The 17,890-nt window shown below is 41.7% G+C and overlaps 1 protein-coding gene across 2 annotated transcripts in view; it reads right to left on the bottom strand.

Moving 5' to 3' along the window:
- Positions 1–284: 284 nt before the first annotated feature.
- Positions 285–17,890, bottom strand: part of MAP3K19 (mitogen-activated protein kinase kinase kinase 19) — a 65,302-nt gene continuing 47,696 nt past the window's right edge. Inside the window, exons 10-14 of one of the 2 annotated variants that reach the window (XM_005899482.2) lie at positions 14,541–14,584; positions 10,180–12,630; positions 6,637–6,786; positions 4,508–5,205; positions 285–783 (exon numbers count right to left, since the gene is read on the bottom strand). In XM_005899482.2, the coding sequence (XP_005899544.2) occupies positions 717–783; positions 4,508–5,205; positions 6,637–6,786; positions 10,180–12,630; positions 14,541–14,584 (3,410 nt within the window). In that variant the 3' untranslated portion in view covers positions 285–716. The other variant, XM_070389689.1, reaches the window with a different exon arrangement.

Consider the following 17,890-nt stretch of genomic DNA (forward strand, 5'->3'; position numbering starts at 1 on the left):
AGAATCCTGTCCATCGAGTCGTTGATGCCATCCAGCCATCTCATCCTCTGTCATCTGCCCCCAATCCCTCCCAGCATCAGGGTCTTTTCCAATGAGTCAACTCTTCACATGAGGTGACCAAAGTATTGGAGTTTCAGCTTTAGCATCAGTCCTTCCAATGAACACCCAGGACTGATCTTTAGGATGGACTGGTTGGATCTCCTTGCAGTCCAAGGGACTCTCAAGAGTCTTCTCCAACACCACAGTTCAAAAACATCAATTCTTTGGTGCTCAGCTTTCTTCACAGTCCAACTCTCACATCCATACATGACCACTGGAAAAACCATAGCCTTGACTAGACAGACCTTTGTTGGCAAAGTAATGTCTCTGCTTTTGAATATGCTATCTAGGTTGGTCATAACTTTCCTTCCAAGGAGTAAGCATCTTTTAATTTCATGGCTGCAGTGACCATCTGCAGTGATTTTGGAGCCCAAAAAAATAAAGTCTGACACTGTTTCACCATCTATTTCCCAATTTGCTCATATACATGGGCAATTGTGCCTGAAGCTAGAGAAGGCTAACGTAACTACAACTTTTCAGTTAGTGACATTGCAGGATCTGGTTAAATTGGGTTAGATTGACTTTCCAGTAGGAAAATAAGGGTCCCTAAACCATCATTTCCACAATGAAACAGTAACAAAGTATCTGTAGTGGAGCTGAAAAGTCCTGATGTCTGCTCAGTGACTTCTCTTCAAGAAGGAGTGCTTCAGAAGCTGAACAGCAGAGGGTCGCTCATGCTGGTCCCTAAGAAGGCAAAAACACATTAGAATAAGCACCCAGCAACGTGCCTGCCAACTACATCTACTTGACTCAAAATACCTACTGTAACAGTGGAAGTACAACCTGTGCCCGTCAGACAGACTTGGGTTGAGTCCAGACTCCAGATTTTAGCTGTGTGATCTTAAATCAGGGACTCCAACTCTTCTCTCATCAGTAACATGGGGATAACAACACCTAACTCATTGGGATAATTTTTTTTTAATGTATATACAGCTTTTAAAGTGTAACATAGTAATAATACAAAAATTATTACCTGATTCAAAACGAGTCCCTACATTTCCATAGCGCTTTTGTTCAATTTGTTGGGGGATAATTTACACAGAGTAAAATACACTTTTAGATGTACAGTTTAATGCACTTTTAGTTAGCATGAAATTTATTTTTAAATTTAGAGAAATCCAGGATTGAAAAGCCCTGGATTTAAATATGCTTTGGTGATTAAATAACCCCATTTGGGGTACTCTTGGATGAGCATAAAGGGGGACAGTTTCTTAATTACCAGGTGGCACGAGTGGTAAAGAACCTGCCTGGCAATGCAGGAGACATAAGAGATGCAGGTTTGAACGCTGGGCTGGAAAGATCCACTTTAGAAGGAAATGACAACCCACTCCAATATTCCTGCCTGGAGAATCCCATGGACAGAGGAGCCTGGTGGACTACAGTTCATAAGGTCGCAAAGAGTCAGACACAACTGAAGCGACTTATGAAGTTGGACACATGAAGTACACATGTGGCTTGGGTTTTTTCCCTTGCCTCAAGAAATCAAAATGGGGAGGTATGTTCAAGTGGGAGGGGACATAGTTAAACCTATGGCTGATTCATGTTGATGTTTGGTAGAAAACAATGCAATACTGTAAAGCAATTATCCTTCAATTAAAAATAAATTTAATAAAACGCTTTTGACAATGAACTGGTCAGTGAACTAATGAACTAGTCAATAGTTTTCTGCAGTAAATTATTCCTTGGGCATTCTTTTGATTAAATTTGCTATCTTGATCGTTTTGGAAGCAAATGACCACAAAGAACAGCCCAAGCCAAAATGAAAATAAAAATAAAATACTTTTAAAAGAAAGTGATCATGAATGATTCTAAAATAAAAAATCTCTTCCCTTCCAGAGGCTCTTTCTCCAGTCTTCAAAATATGCAGAAATTTCCTCTCCAAAATGTCCTTAAGTGACCATCATTTCTAGCTGCCATCCTATATCTTCTATTCCTGCCAAATTTCTCTAAGTTCGGCAAGTCCAATAACTTGTTTTCAACATTCAGTATCCTAAATCTTTACTATTTGGCCTACTTATCTCTCTACAAATTGTCCTTTTAAAATTAATCCTGACCAGGGAGGACTTTCCTGGCAGTCCAGTGGTTAAGACTCTGTGCATCCAGGGCAGGGGGTACTGGTTTGATCCCTGGTCAGGGAACTAAGATCCGACGTGCTGCACAGTGCAGCCAAAAAAACAGAAAAAAAAAAAAAAAAAGTCCCTGTGAAACTAAGCATAACCTTCTCCTTACCAGATTTAGTGAGCTCAGCCTCCATTTCTGTAGCATTTGAAGTATTCACTACCCTGCTTCTTTCTGAAACAATGTCTGCTTGGTCTTAAGAGAAACTGTCCTCTTTATTCTTCCCCCATGGGGCAACTCGCCTCCCTCCCTTTCTTCCAGTTGAGTACCAGAATTAATTCTATGCATACTGTGTTATCTTCTCCCATGAGTATTTTCAAAAACATTTTCCTCAGCCCTCTAATTTTTTCATGGTTATAGCTACCAACCTTTTGATTTTCAAATACACATCTCCAATGTTCACTGCTTTCCTGAGCAACAATTCTATAGCTTCAAATATTTCCTTCAACTTCCTCCACTATTCCTCATTCACAACTTTCTATTATTTCTCCCATTATCCAGGTTCAAAACCATGAGATCCTATCATCATCCATCATCAAGTCCTGATTCACCTTCCTCTAAAATGTCTTGGAATCTCCTTTACACTCCCACTGCTTCCATTACCATCAAAGTCCAAGATCTGAATTCCAGAATGGCCTCCATTCAAGGTCCCTCTACAGAATCTGCTACCTGACGTTCCTCCCCAAAGACTTTTCTTGTCATGGCGTCCTTTACCCCAAATTCTTTGCAGTTCCCTGATCTCCACTGCCTATTGCAACAAAGTTAAACTCCTTGGCCTGACTCCCCAGAATTTCTGAAACCTGCCCATAGTAGTACCCCGTCATTATTCTGACTGCTTCCCCAAATTCATTTGTTATATTCAGTCCTTTTTCCTAGTTTTTAACCTGATCATCTCTACTTATGAATCTTTGAGTGCCTTTCCCTTTTATTTATGAATATCCATACCTCCAAGGAGTTATTTTCATAGACAACAGGCAAGATTCTAGAGTCCTTAGGGTCTTTGGCTTAGAATTTCAGGAGATAATTATATGCTTGCATGACACTCATTAGGTAAGGTGTATTAACATTCTCCCATGGGTTATTAATGGTGGAGCCCTAATTATGTAGTCCATGCTATGCTAAGCAATTACACACACCGTTTCACTTAACCTTCACAACAACCCTGTTAATTGATTATGAGTTGTGTATTGCTTAGTTTATGAAGCAGCGGTTCAAAAGGAAAGTAAAAAAAAAAAAAAAATTCCACCCTTTCCCTGTAAAGCTGTTTGTGTGTATTAATGAGAACTTGAAAAAAAAAAAGTAGCAAGCAGTTGTTGTGGATCAATAATAGATCATTGTTCAATTCAGAAGAAAGTAACCACAGTAGTTTTAAGAGGTAAAACCAATCTCCCAAACTAGTACTGGTCCATATGATATTCCTAACACATTTGTGTCCCTTTTGTGAGGTGTTTTGGCAGACAGGAAGGGGCAGCTCTGTGTCCATAGCTCTGCCTGCAAATCCATCCTTGGATACCTAGGGCATCTGCATCTGGGGATGCCCAGAACTGCACCCCGCCCCCGCCTCAACCCTGGAGTATGTGGTGCTGTCCTAGCCTCTGTGATTCCCTGAAATCAACCAGGTCAGGCTGATCGATATAAAGGTGCTGGAAGAGGAAGACAGAGGTGACCTTCTGGGACTTTTCTGCTTCCCCAAACACTACCCACTTGATGCTTGAAATACTTCAATTATAGATTTGTTCCTTTGACTCAAAATGTTTCCTCTCACTTTAAATGCAAGTGTTTCTGGGGGAATAATACATTAAATCTGTCAATCATTGATTAATCAATTCGTGTCATTTCCTTGATATGAATGAATTTCTCACATACTTTCCTGAGAGCCAGTTTTAGGAAGGAATGAGAACACTGGTTCCCCAAAAGGGGAGGGAAGCTAAGCACAGATGATGCCATTTCACCATGGCTAGTCCCTGGGAAGATGTCTCTTTGGTAAATAAACAGATCTTGCAAATAAATAGCAATTCTTGCACATCCATTGATTTGAGCAAGTACTGTCTGGACCTGATAAGACACTTAATTGAGACACTTCCCACTTGAAGCATTACCCCCACACCCTGGTACAACACAGAACACATCACCCAATGTGGCTACTCATGATTCTTTTCAGAGCAAAATCACTCCCCACTTGATTTTGTAACCTGAGCAGAGCTAAAAATGGGCCATACATCTCAGGGGAAATGTCAACTGCTTGAAATCTCTGGGGATTTATCCTCCTTTCTTGCTTTCAGTTTCTTACCTGGTGAGGCATGCACGCACAAAGTCTGCTGCGTTTTCTGAGAAGCAATCTGGTAAAGGAGGCATCAGCCCTCGGTGTGCGCCAATGTAAAACATGGCTGCCATCCTGTCCATGGAAGCCAGTGGAGGCTTCCCAGTGGCCATCTCAAACACAGTACAGCCAATGCTCCAGATGTCTGACTTCCGTCCATAGCCAGACTCATTGATGACTTCTGGGGCCATCCAATATGGAGTCCCATGCATGGACTTGAGCATGTCACTGTGGGTGCCATTTAGGCCAGCCCAGGCCAAACGCTTGGCACAGCCAAAGTCAATCAGCTTTATGATTCCAGTTGGCATAAGCATAACATTATTTCCTTTGATATCTCTATGCACCACACAGTTCTCATGGAGATAAGCAACACCTTGCAGAATTTGTTCTGTATATTTGCAGAACACCATCTCAGGCAATGGCCCAAAACGGTTTATAATACTAGAGATGGAGCCACCAGGAACAAACTCCATGAAAATGCTTAAGATGTTTTCCTCCAAGCATGTCCCCAAATAGGCCACAATGTTGACATGTTTCAAGGCTTTGAGCAAATCGACTTCTTCCTGCAGTTTCTGATATTCTTTTACAGTAGCTAATTTATCAGAGGTATCCAAAGCCACCTGTTTTACAGCTATTAGCTGTCCTTGGCTAGTAAGACCACAATATACCTAGAAGCAAACCAATACCTTATTATTAAATATAAAAAGTGACTCATTCACAAAATGCCTCCCAAACCCTGGTTTTTCTCTAAGATGATACATCCTTGTGTAAATGTGAATTATTATACTTAAACAAATTGAAAGTTGCAAGGAAGCAAAGATTGGGATAAGTAGCATGGTGAATGCATATCATAATAGCTTAGGTTCAGTCATCTCTAGCAATCTGTGCAAATACTGGGTTGCCCAAAAAGTTTGTTCAGGTTTTTCCATACCATCTTACTGAAAAACCCAAACAAACTTTTTGGTTAACCCAATACCATGTACAGTGCTTGGGCTTTTTAAAAAAATTTTTGGAGTAATAATTTTTATTGGACTGCAGTTGATTTACAATACTGTGTTAGTTTCAAGTGTACAGCAAAGTGAATCAGCTATGCATATACATATACCCCAAATGGCAACCCACTCCAGTATTCTTGCCTGGAGAATCCCAGGGACAGAGGAGCCTAGTGGGCTGCTGTCTGTGGGGTCGCACAGACTCAGACACGACTGAAACGACTTAGCAGCAGCAGCTGGGACTTTAGATGGTATTTTATGCAATTCACAAAATATAAGAAATATCTTTTGTTTTTGCTTCTTGGCAATGGCTCTCCCAACTTTGGGTAACATAACTTGAATTGTTGAACAAAAAGACCTCTTTCCCACAGGACTTGACCCTCAGAGAAGGAGAGGCTAGAAATACAATGAGCGCCAAAGAATTGATGCTTTTGAACTGTGGTGTTGGAGAAGACTCTTGACAGTCCCCTGGACTGAAAGGAGATCCAACCAGTCCATCCTAAAGGAGATCAATCCTGGGTGTTCATTGGAAGGACTGATGTTGAAGCTGAAACTCCAATATTTTAGCCACCTGAAGCGAAGAGCTGACTCATTTGAAAAGACCCTGATCCTGGGAAAGATTGAGGGCAGGAAGAGAAGGGGGCGACAGAAGATGAGATGGTTGGTTGGCATCACTGACTCAATGGGCATGGGTTTGGGTGTACTCCAGCAGTTGGTGATGGACAGGGAGGCCTGGCGTGCTGCAATTCATGGGGTTGCAAAGAGTCGGACACGACTGAGTGACTGAACTGAACTGAACCACCCCATGAAGCCTGAGAACGAGAGCCAAAAGGAGAGACAGAGAGGCCAGACTCTGATGACGTTATTTGACCTCTGAAACCAGCTGTGCCCCAAGTCAGACCTACTCCAGACACTTCAGTTGCATAAAACAGTGGACATCCTTTTCTTCAAGGTGGTTTGGGTTGGGTTTCCTATTACTTCCAACTGAAAGATCTCTAAGTAAAAGTGTATATGGAGTGGGGAGGGCAAACAGGAAGATTAGAAAAGAGGGAGGGGTCGAGGAGGAATGGGGTTTTTTTATTTCAGCAAGCTTCCTGTTTCACTTACTGTGCCATATGCTCCCTTCCCGAGGATCTCACCCTTGGTCCACAGGATAGATTCTTCATACTTTAAACTACTTTCAGAAAATGTCTTCTTTTCATATGGGTTGAAAAATCTCTCCTCTTTGTCATATCTCCTGAAGCCATTACTGTATCTCTGGAAGAATGAGACAAAAAATGTCATCATTACATTGAGTCCTTGGGACAGAGAGAAAGGGCAGATAGGAGAATCTTCCTTTTCTAACTTCGGACCAATCAGAGAAGGCCAAATATGCACCCTTAACCAAACACACAGGAGGCCCCTTCCAGTTAACCAGCCCCCACAACAACCTCCCCAGAACAACAGCCTCCAATCAGGGCACTGCTGCTGCTGCTAAGTCACTTCAGTCCTATCCAACTCTGTGCAACCCCATAGACAGCAACCCACCAGGCTCCCCCGTCCATGGGATTCTCCAGGCAAGAACACTGGAGTGGGTTGCCATTTCCTTCTCCAATGCAGGAAAGTGAAAATTGAAAGGGAAGTCACTCAGTCGTGCCCGACCCTCAGCAACCCCATGGACTGCAGCCTTCCAGGCTCCTCCGTCCATGGGATTTTCCAGGCAAAAGTACTGGAGTGGGGTGCCATTACCTTCTCCGAATCAGGGCACACCTGAAGCCTTTTTCCACTAAAAATCTTTCTCACTCCTCTGCCTGCTTTTTTGAATCTCTGCTGCTGCTGCTGCTAAGTTGCTTCAGTCGTGTCCGACTCTGTGTGACTCCATAGACAGCAGCCCACCAGGCTCCCCTATCCCTGGGATTCTCTAGGCAAGAATACTGGAGTGGGTTGCCATTTCCTTCTCCAATGCATGAAAGTGAAAAGTCAAAGTGAAGTCACTCAGTCATGTCCGACTCTTAGTGACCCCACAGACTGCAGCCTACCAGGCTCCTCTGTCCATGGGATTTTCCAGGCAAGAGTACTGGAGTGGAGTGCCATTGCCCTCTCCATTTGAGTCTCTACCAAATGCAGATGATGGTGGTTGACTCCTTTGTTGTAATGAGCTCTGAATAAATAGCCTTTGCCTGTTCTATTTCCACAACACACCCATACACGCAAACACACACACACACATAAAAGAATTTATACCTACATTTCCATACACATACACACATTTATACACAAATATACATACATATAGATATTCTCTCTCTCCTTTTTTTTTGGCTGTGCCACATATCTTGTGGCATCTTAAGTCCTCAATCAGGGGTTGAACCAGAGCCTTCGGGAGTCTTAACCACTGGATTCCCAGGGAATTCCCCAAACCTTCTTTCTTACATACATGTGCATGCATGCACAAGCATAACAAGCAAGTCTGAAGGTCAAGACCAGCTGCAATAGACTGAAGATCCATGGTCCTCTAGACCCTTGCTACTCAAAGGAGAATCTGTGAACCAGCTCTATCAATATCCCATGGGAGCTGGTTAAACTTGCAGAATCTCAGACCTCAGACATATGGAATCAGTTCTACATTTCAGTGTGATCCTCAAGAGATATGTATCCACAGTAAACCTTTAGAGGCCCTGCCCTTGGGAAATAAGTATCTTTGTAGAGCTTACACCATGTTTTCCAACTGTTTGATCAGAACCAAAAATACTTTGTCTGGATCTCCTCTAAGAGTTCTTAAAAATAAATGATGATGGTGATGTAGAGGCACAGAAAAGGCCCTTAAGAATAAGACATGGCACAGGATCACCTTTCTTAGAAATGACCCCAGGTGCCTTCAAAGGGCCTCATGGGTTCCTCCTCCTCCCCAGCCTTTCATGTTTCTATTCAAACTGAAATATAAGGACTGCTTGGAAATGAAAGATCACAGAAGGTCAGTTTTTTATTCCAATTGCAGGGTAGGATTATGGGCTGATTATATTTACCAGCTTGTTAGCTTTTCTTGAATGTGAACTGGCAGACTTGTAGACCCATCTCAGACACACAGGCGTGTACACATGTACCCCTGTCTCCCACCCAAGCCTGGCAGCCTTTCTGCATCACTATCCACCTCCCAGCAGAGACCACGCTCACCATGAGGGTGGAGCTGGCCTATTATGGCAAGGAATATTCCCCCTGTATAGTGATTAAAAGTGTTGGGCTGGAATCAGGATGCCCCTCCCCACCGCTCACTCCCTGCGAGACTTTCTAAACCTCGATTTCCTCATCTGCAGAATGGAGACTTGTTATTACCTCCAGGACTGATCTCATGGAGCTGTTATGAAGACAGAAAGGAGACAGTATAATGTGTCTCACTCATATATGTCAAGTTCTCACCTTGTGTATTCTTCTGTTCAATTATTTACAATAATTATTTCTGATCCTGAAAGAGCATGATATAACCCTAGTTAGTGTTTAGTGACTGTTTCAGCTAAACCGAATGCTTCTATCTTAAAAATTTAGGAGAAGATAGGACTTCCCTGGTGGTCCAGTGGTTAAGACTTCACACTTTTCCAAAGCAGGGGGTGCGAGTTCTAATCCTGATCAGGGAGCTAAGATCCTGCATGCCGCAAGGTACAGCCAATAAACAAACTCCAAGTCTGTTGGGGTAGGAGAACAAGCAAACAAACAAAAACTTTCATCTTAAAAAAAATTTAGTAGAACCGGAGGGTGATATACTTCAGTGAAAACTAAGACAGCCGTAACCCTACCACCTGTTAATATTCTTCTCCCCACCCCAACTCCAATGCCAAACAAAATTTTTTTAATGTATTCAGGATTATTGCTTATGTTTTCTTGAGAGCAATGGCTGTGTCTTGTACCCTATCATGTCTCCAGTTCTTATCCCAATACCAGGGACATAGGAGGCATCAATAATATTTTTCTATTAAAGCAAACCATTTGGCAACAAATGCTCAAGTGCAGGGAATCTTTGAGAAAAGATCTTCATATGTTTTTTGGAACTAGATGGTGAGCTACTTCAGGGGCTGTGTATCTCACATACCACCTAGAGTAATGCTTTACCCACAATTATCTCCCAGCTGTTAGTTGTTGATTGAAAATATCATCACCAAATATAATATCTACCTATTTTAGTAAGTAGTTTTGCTACAGTAATGTGCCCAAAGTGATTCCAAAGCAGTGTCAGGCTAGCTAAATTCTAGAAGTGAGGCAGCATAATGAAAACAGCATGAGAGTCAGGGGACCTAGATTCCAAACTTGCAACCAAACAATGAAACCTTGATGAAACTGTTTAACTCCTTAGGGTTTCTGATTCCCCATTTGAAAATAAGGGGTTTGAAGCACAGTGTCTCTGAGGTCCCTTCCCGCCCCAGTGAATCTCTGATTATTAGTTATGTGATGTGCGGTGCTTAGTCACGCAATTGTGTCTGACTCTTTGCAACCCCATGGACTATAGCCCGCCAGGCTCCTCTGTCTATGGAATTTTCCAGGCAAGAATACTGGAATGGGTTGATATGCCCTCCTCCAGGGGATTTTCCCAACCCAGGGATCAAACCCAGGTCTTCCGAATTGCATGTGGATTCTTTACTGTCTGAACCACTAGGAAAGCCCGATTCTAGTTATACCAACCTGTATTTTGACATTTGTTGTCTCTCTACCTAATTCTTGCATGGTATTTCCTCTCTTGCTGAGGACAAAATCTCGGCTTTCAGGATCTGTTTCATCTGCCATTATTTGGCAAGAGTTGTCATCTTTCTCATCAAGAGCTAATAGTTCTGCAGCTAGACAACCTAAGAGTTCATCTGTCAATTCTTCATTCTTTACAGAGTCTAGAATTTCTTGGGAAATTGAATCTGCCTCATTTAAAGTTTTTCCAAGTGTTTGATATGGAATTGACTCATTAGTTAAACTATCATGATCCAAAAACAGCGCCCAGTGTTGATATGCTTGAGAAGTTACACTTTCTTGTTTCTCTTGGGAAGAGAAATTCCTAAGAGTTTTTGACTTATCTGAAAAACTATCAAAGTCTACATTGTTAGTTAAAATTTGGTTGGCATTTGTTTCACCGGGAGATGCTACCTTCTGCTCTTCTTGCAGTACATGCATGTTGGAACTCTTCTCACTGGGTACTGCCCAGCTGTTTTCTGAAAGGACAAATGGGGTCTGGTGGCGTAGCTCTTCAAGCTGATGCAGATCTCTGAGGCGCGTGGCAAGTATCTGATTGTTAGAAATGTCTTCTTCATCAGCCGACTCTTCCATAGAGACTTCTTCAACAATGGACAAATCTGAGACAGGAAAGAAATCATTCTGTTCAGTGAACTGCTCGTGAGCCTGAACCAAGTTCATGGGCTGAACTTCATCTTTCGAAGATAGAAAGTCATTTCCTGAAGACTTAATCTGCCACCCTGTTTCTGAAATGCCATCACCATTTTCAGCATCTTGTAGGGTGCTACCTACAGTCTGGAAATCCTTTTCTTTAGAAATTAAACTTCTGTGCTTTTGTTTAATGCCAAGAGAAGATTTGGGGGGTTTACTATGCGGTCTTTTCTGAGAAAGTCTGTTTCGGCTATTGCTGCTCCTCTCACTGTGTGAAGATCGACATTTATTGGTGATACATCTGCCTGATGGAGCTGAGCATATCTCTCGGTGATACTTGTTTTCATGCCGTTCAGCCTCTCGCATGTGACAATAAACAGGAGTTCCAAACATTTCATAGATTCCAGGCCCATTCGCAGTTGAATTGATCTCTTTGAACATGTCACTATACTTCAGATCTAAGTAATTCAGTCTTGGCTCTGCTGGTTGAGCAGAGAGAGGAACAGAAGACTTTTCTATTCCTGGATTTTTATAGAGGCAAGGGAATGACGGCTTTTTAGGTTTCAAAGCCTGGTAAGCAGATTGCTTCCTTTCTGTCTGTGGCATTCTCCTTTGAAACTTGGGTGGTTGCCAAGGTCTGGGATCCACAAGCCCCAAAGCAGGAAAAACTTGAGTTTTTATACTGGTTTTATGCATGGTAGGCTTCACAGAAACTTCAGTGGAAATCATGAAATTTTGAGGTGTCCTGTTACTGGTCTTGGTCTTTGAATCTAACTTATTTCTCTGGGTTTTCACCTTATGCTTGTCATTTTCTTGGTGTGCAAGTATGTTCAAGCTACTATTGCTACGAAGGATGCCCTTTCGTTTTTGGAGGCTTGGTTTGGTTATTGCTGGTTCTTTGGGAGTTTCATCTCCAGGGAAAGTGATGTGGATAAGAGGCACCGTCCCATTCATTTCTGGTTTGGTTGTTTCTGCTACTGATATTTTTGTGCTTGTCTCCATGCTGCTATGATCTTCTGAGAGCTTTTCAATGGGGCCATCAGTGACTGCATCAGACAAACTTTTACGAAGAGTGTAATCTTCTGAAATATGGTCTAGTTCAATTGCTTCGCCTTTAAGTGCTGAAGCACTTTTTGAATCAGCTTTATCACTTTTAGTCCCTTCATCCTGGCTTAGACCTATATCTGATGGCAGGGCTTCTTGGAACTTGATTGGCTTGGTATATCCAACTTCTGAATCTTGTTCATAGTTTCTGGCTCCTGAATCCCCTTTCTTTCCCGATGAAAGAGATGGAGCGTTCTCTTCTGCTCTTCTCAGTTCATTACCATGGCAGTCATTATCCTCTTCCCTACCTGTAGGAAAGTTGCCTTCCTTGAAATTCTCCAGGGACACTAAAGATTGTCCTTTTTCAAAGTGAAAGACTTCAATGTTGACACATCCTTCTCTTTCCCTGGATTTCCTACTCGCTTCCTTTTCCAGGTGTTGTCTGTGATGGTGAGCCTTCCAAAAAGAGCACGTGTTTCTGGACCAAATAGAACCGTCAAAGGATCTGAGAGTCTGATCTGCTAACATCTTGATCGGTGCTTCCTTCTGCTTATTTGATGGTCTAAATTCATCAGATTGACTAATAGGCTCTGAGAACTTAGGTATGAAAGATACAAGGCGTGGCATATTTCTTTCTCTCTCTTTTTGATCCTTGTGACTTAGGGGTATAGTAAGGAGACCAGATCTCATGGGCAGAGATGATAGTGGTGGCAGAGAGAACTAAAAGGAAAGAAAGAAAAATTAATGAATGTAGAAACACATATGCATTTCATGTTAACTGGTTTCAAGTAATGTGAAGAGATTTTAAGATTCTCTTTAGGAAGGGCTTTAAAGTACAAAGTTATTCTGGAGATCACAATTGAAAAAACTAAAATCTCATTCCTGGTGTTTTCTTAGGACCAAGGTAAGACAATACTTTTAAAAACTAATATTAATATTAACATTACAAGATTCATGCTTATCTATTAAAAATAAAGCCTCTATCATATAAATTATAAAACATTTACATTTTTAAAGATTTCTATTGTCATTTCTGTTTACATTCTGTTTTATTTCTACTTTGTATCTATTCTCTTTCCTGTTTACTTTCCAATGAATTTATTCAAAACTTAAAATTCCCACTTGATGCTGCTGCTAAGTCACATCAGTCATGTCTGACTCTGTGCGACCCCATAGGTGGCAGCCCACCAGGCTCCTCCGTCCCTGGGATTCTCCAGGCAAGAACACTGGAGTGGGTTGCCATTTCCTTCTCCAATGCATGAAAGTGAAAAGTGAAAGTGAAGTCGCTCAGTCGTGTCCAACTCTTAGTGACCCCATGGACTGCAGCCCACCAGGCTCCTCCGTCCATGGGATTTTCCAGGCAAGAGTACTGGAGTGGGTTGCCAGTGCCTTCTCCTAAAATTCCCGCTTAGAACGGCTTAAAATTGCTGTTACATTTATTTACTCTGTGATCATTCAGACCAGCTCAGAATTTTCATATGGAACACAACTACTCCTCATTGCTTGGCTGAATTGTTTTGCTGAAGGTGGCTTATAAATCTGCCATGCTATACACTTGAAAGTTAGCTCCTGGGACTTCCTGGATGGTCCAGTGGCTGGGCCTCCGTACTTCCACTGCCAGGGATGTGGGTTCGATCCCTGGTTGGGGAATTAAGTTCCCATATTCCTTGAAGTGTGGCCAAAAAATCTAAAAAGAGAAAGTTAGCTCACTAAATTTTTAAAATTTCCTTGGCCTTCCAACTCTTTTCAAATTCAGTTCAGTTTAGTCTCTCAGTTGTATCCGACTCCTTGTGACCCCATGGACTGCAGCATGCCAGGTCTTATTATTATCAGCCTCTAGAGGTCAGTGTAACCCAATATATAATATTCAGCTTTTTGCTCAGTTAAGCTATAAACTCTTTACATGTTTCACTGTGGCCTTGTGTATATAGATTTGAAACCTAATGATATAGCATAGAAAAGCATAGATCATGAGTGGTAACTAAGAGCTACATGTTTAATTTTCATTCTGTTGCCACCCGCGTGTTAAAAGAGAGGAAAAGAAATCGGACTAGAAATAGGCATGAAAAACAGGAGAGACACAGTATAATTCCCCAGTTTTATTGCCTACATGACTTCTCAAAAGTACAAGCAGACTCTTCCAGTGCTTTAAACATCTCCCTAGTAGCAGCCTTTTTTTTCTTTTAGGCAAACGAACTTTTTTTTCCAACACTAAGCAATATGTATGTATTTTCTCAAAGACTTAAAGGATACAGAAGAGTCAGACAGTTGGAGAACTGCAAGCCTCTTTCAAAATGCTTTACGTAACAAATGAGACAACCGGGAAAATCTTTCTACCATGGAAAAAGAATCACCTAACTTCTCAATGCATTAAAAAAAGAAAAATTAGGTATGTCCAAAAGAGCTACTCACTTCATTATGTGGAGAACTATACCCAGAAAATATATATATACATGTCAAGATATAATTTTCTCAGAAATTATTTGCTCCTCTATAAACTATATGTGAGTTGTTGTTTTTACAAGATTATATGCTGAGGATTTGGGTTCTGAGTTTTTTAATAGAATTTGTCTCTGACAAGATTCTTTGGTTTTAATTCGTAAGTCAAAAATGCTCAAAACTACTCTTACCTCAATTCTTCGGCTACTATACTTCATGTCAGAGATAGAAAACTCTGTAATAAGAAAAATAATAATAATTATTATTAGGTATTCTTAGTAGTAGGGTGAACACAGCCAGCACTAAGCCAGGGGATGTGGATGGAGTGATCCTGGCTCTGAGGTTTGAGGAAAAGTTGGTAAAATGAAGTTTTTCCAGATGTGATCTACATGGAGGTGGGTGCAGAATCACCACACAAAACTACTGCCACTTAGGGGATGTTATTTTAACATACTGGTTTTTATATAAATACATGTTATACATATGTTTTATATTTATAACATTTGTACACACATCGTCTGACATTTATTTACTTATTTTTATTTATATTCCTTCTGGAAACACGCACCCTCTGGATCAGAAAATAGAGCACTTATCACCCATGAGTCATCCCAGTGCCAGTTCCTTGCACCCCGCTTCCCTGCAAGCTGGTGCAATGAGAACCAGATATTTCCCTGCACACGTGGTGAGGTTGCACCACAGGAGGAGACCCTGAAATTAGGAGACTCAGAGCTTACAGAGAGTGTCGGCAGTTCGAACCATCTTTCCCTTCCAAGAAAGAGAGACCTTTACTATGAAATGTATGCTAATGTCTCTAGGAGAAAAGGGAAATGTGTCTCTGAGTCTGTTTGCTTGTTTCTTACCCTAGAAAGTTAAGCAAACGGCATTTGGCAAAATCAGCCTTGATCTTTCTGGAGCAATATCTTATCTCTAATTTTCAAGCCATATTTGTCCTTCAATCCTTTTTTAAATTGGTCTCTCAATGCTTTTTACTCAGAAAACCCAGACTTCACAGAAATGTGAAAATATTTGCGTATTATTGTCTCGCAACTGTTGTTTGAACTCAAATATGGGATACAGCATAAAGTCTGAAGGGGTGCAGGGAAGGGTGAGATGGAATTTACCAGGAAGGGTAAAACCTAGTTGTTTTCTTCTTACGAAAACATCAGAATGGTCCCTAAAACCCCACTCACCATTGCAGCTTAAAGCTGAAGCCAAAGGCTCCAAACGTATTCAGGGTTAAAGTGAAAGTAGCTTAGTCATGTCTGACTCGGCGACTCCATGGGCTGTACAGAATACTGGGGTGGGTAGCCTTTCCCTTCTCCAGGGGATCTTCCCAACCCAGGGATCGAACCCAGGTCTCCCACATTGCAGGCAGATTCTTTACCAGCTGAGCCACAAGGGAAGCCCAAGAATATTGCAGTGGGTAGAAGAAGGCACATAAATGGATGACGTGGGGCAAGTAGGGACAGTGGTGAACCAAAATCATGTGCCCCAACTACTGGGGCATCCATTTCCCAGTTTCAGTTGGTATTGTCCATTCCGGCTGGGTAATCCAGCACTGCTAGATCCTCCAATTGCCAAGGGAAGCCAGAAGGCTGGAGACTTTATGAGAAATCTCCCTCGCTTTCTTTTTAAAAATACTCTGAAGGCAAAAAAAAAAAAAATGTCTGTAGGACCTTTTTTAGGCACAGGCTGCCGTTTTGAAATTTCCCTTCAAGAAATCTCTCTGAGATGTATAACAGGGAGAGAAGCCATTCTCAAGCAAAAAACGGTAACCTAAAAAGAGGATCCCAATAAGAAAGGATGCAGGCATTCTGCTTAGCCACAACTGGCCAAAGAACCACCCCAATTCTTTATCCATTTATTCAGCCAATATTTATTGAGTTCCTATTGAGTAGCCAACACTGTCCCAGATGATGACAATATAATTGTGAATGACAGACAGAATTCTTGCTCTCATAGAGGTTGTATTCTAAAGGTTGAGACATTCTGTGTAAAATATATTACAAAATAATACTAGAAATATAACTAAATATGATTTATAGTTGGCTGCATAGGTACAATCCTCTGAGCTAAAAAATCTTTCAGTTATTATAAATATTTAGAGGGATACTCTCCAGTATTGATGAGGAATGACATGAGATGGAAAGGCACTCTTTATATTTCTGATGAGAATGTAGAGGTAAGATCTTTCCAGTAGGTAATGGGATAATATTTATTGAACGCCTTTAAAAATGTGTATCAAAACTTGCCTCCTTAGGGCAGTAGGTAGCATGTCAATCTCATAAAAAGAGTATTGAACTAAAAGTATGAGTTAAAAGATTGAATGTACAAATTTTCTTCCTCTCTCTCCACAAACTCCACTAAAATGATAGTAAACTAATTTAAAGGAACTCCCTGGTGTCCAGTGGTTAGGGCTCAGTGCATTCACTACTGGGGCCCTGGTTGGGGAACTAAGATCCTGCAAGTCGCCCAGCCAAACAAAAAAATAAATAATTAAAAGGTAAGGAAGAATAACAACAGAAACCCAGCAGGTAAAGTAGCACATGCATGACATCAGTGAAATTTCTGACAGTGAAAACTATATGGATAAATAATAACCTATTGAGTTGTCAGCTTTCTCTGCAGCAGGGAGAACTCAACAAGAAACGAGAACCCCAGAAAGGAGAAGGAACTGAAAATATTAATACCAGACACCTCTAAAGGTGGGGATGCAAGTAAGACTGAAACAAGGGGTTGCTTCAGTCTGTATGAGCAGTAGATTCCAGACTCCCTGTCCTGCCCCAATAGCTGAGGGTTGCTCTTCTCCATTCCTGGCTGGAAGTGTATACTCTGAAGAGCCTGAAAGATGCTAAGGTGCTAGGTAAAGCTGAGAGCAGAACCGGGGTGCTGGAGTGAAAATGTGAGGATAAATGAAAGCTTCGACCTTGACATGTGACACTCAAGTCTTATAACCTACAGGCAGGAGGCTGGATTCTTCTCACTGGAAAACTAGCTGAGAGAAATCCCTCACCCAGCCATTCACACCTCTGCCCATTCCACAAGTCCGCGTGAGCCCCTGGCACTTTTTAGACTCCCCCTCTTAAAAACCAATAATCACCAAGGATCAACTGACATATGGGAACAGCCTCTAACATGAAAATATGGAGAACAAAACAGAAAGAAAGAAAAGAGCTCAGAGGAAACAGAGATGGTGAAAAACTACCATTAATATAATCCATGCATCTTCAGGAAGCTCCTGAAATTATGTACCCCCCCCCACCCCGCCGCCCGCCAAATGAGGTATAAACCAAGGGAGAGGAAGCTGTGTACGCAGCACACAGGGATCAAACACAGAGAGCCAAGGCACTTCCAGGATCATAGTGAGGAACTCCCAGAGAGACAGCTGGTCAGGAGGTCCAAGGACCAAGGAACACAGAGTGAAACGGGAGGGCAGAATGTTCCAGGAGTAATGTCTCCAAAAACAAAACAAACCAATGAATTACCTGGTGTGCAGTTGCCTGTATTGAGGTGCGTTTCTCAGGTCCATTAGACAGGA

Source organism: Bos mutus, chromosome 2 (assembly GCF_027580195.1).
Source record: "Bos mutus isolate GX-2022 chromosome 2, NWIPB_WYAK_1.1, whole genome shotgun sequence".
Lineage (NCBI taxonomy): Eukaryota > Metazoa > Chordata > Mammalia > Artiodactyla > Bovidae > Bos > Bos mutus.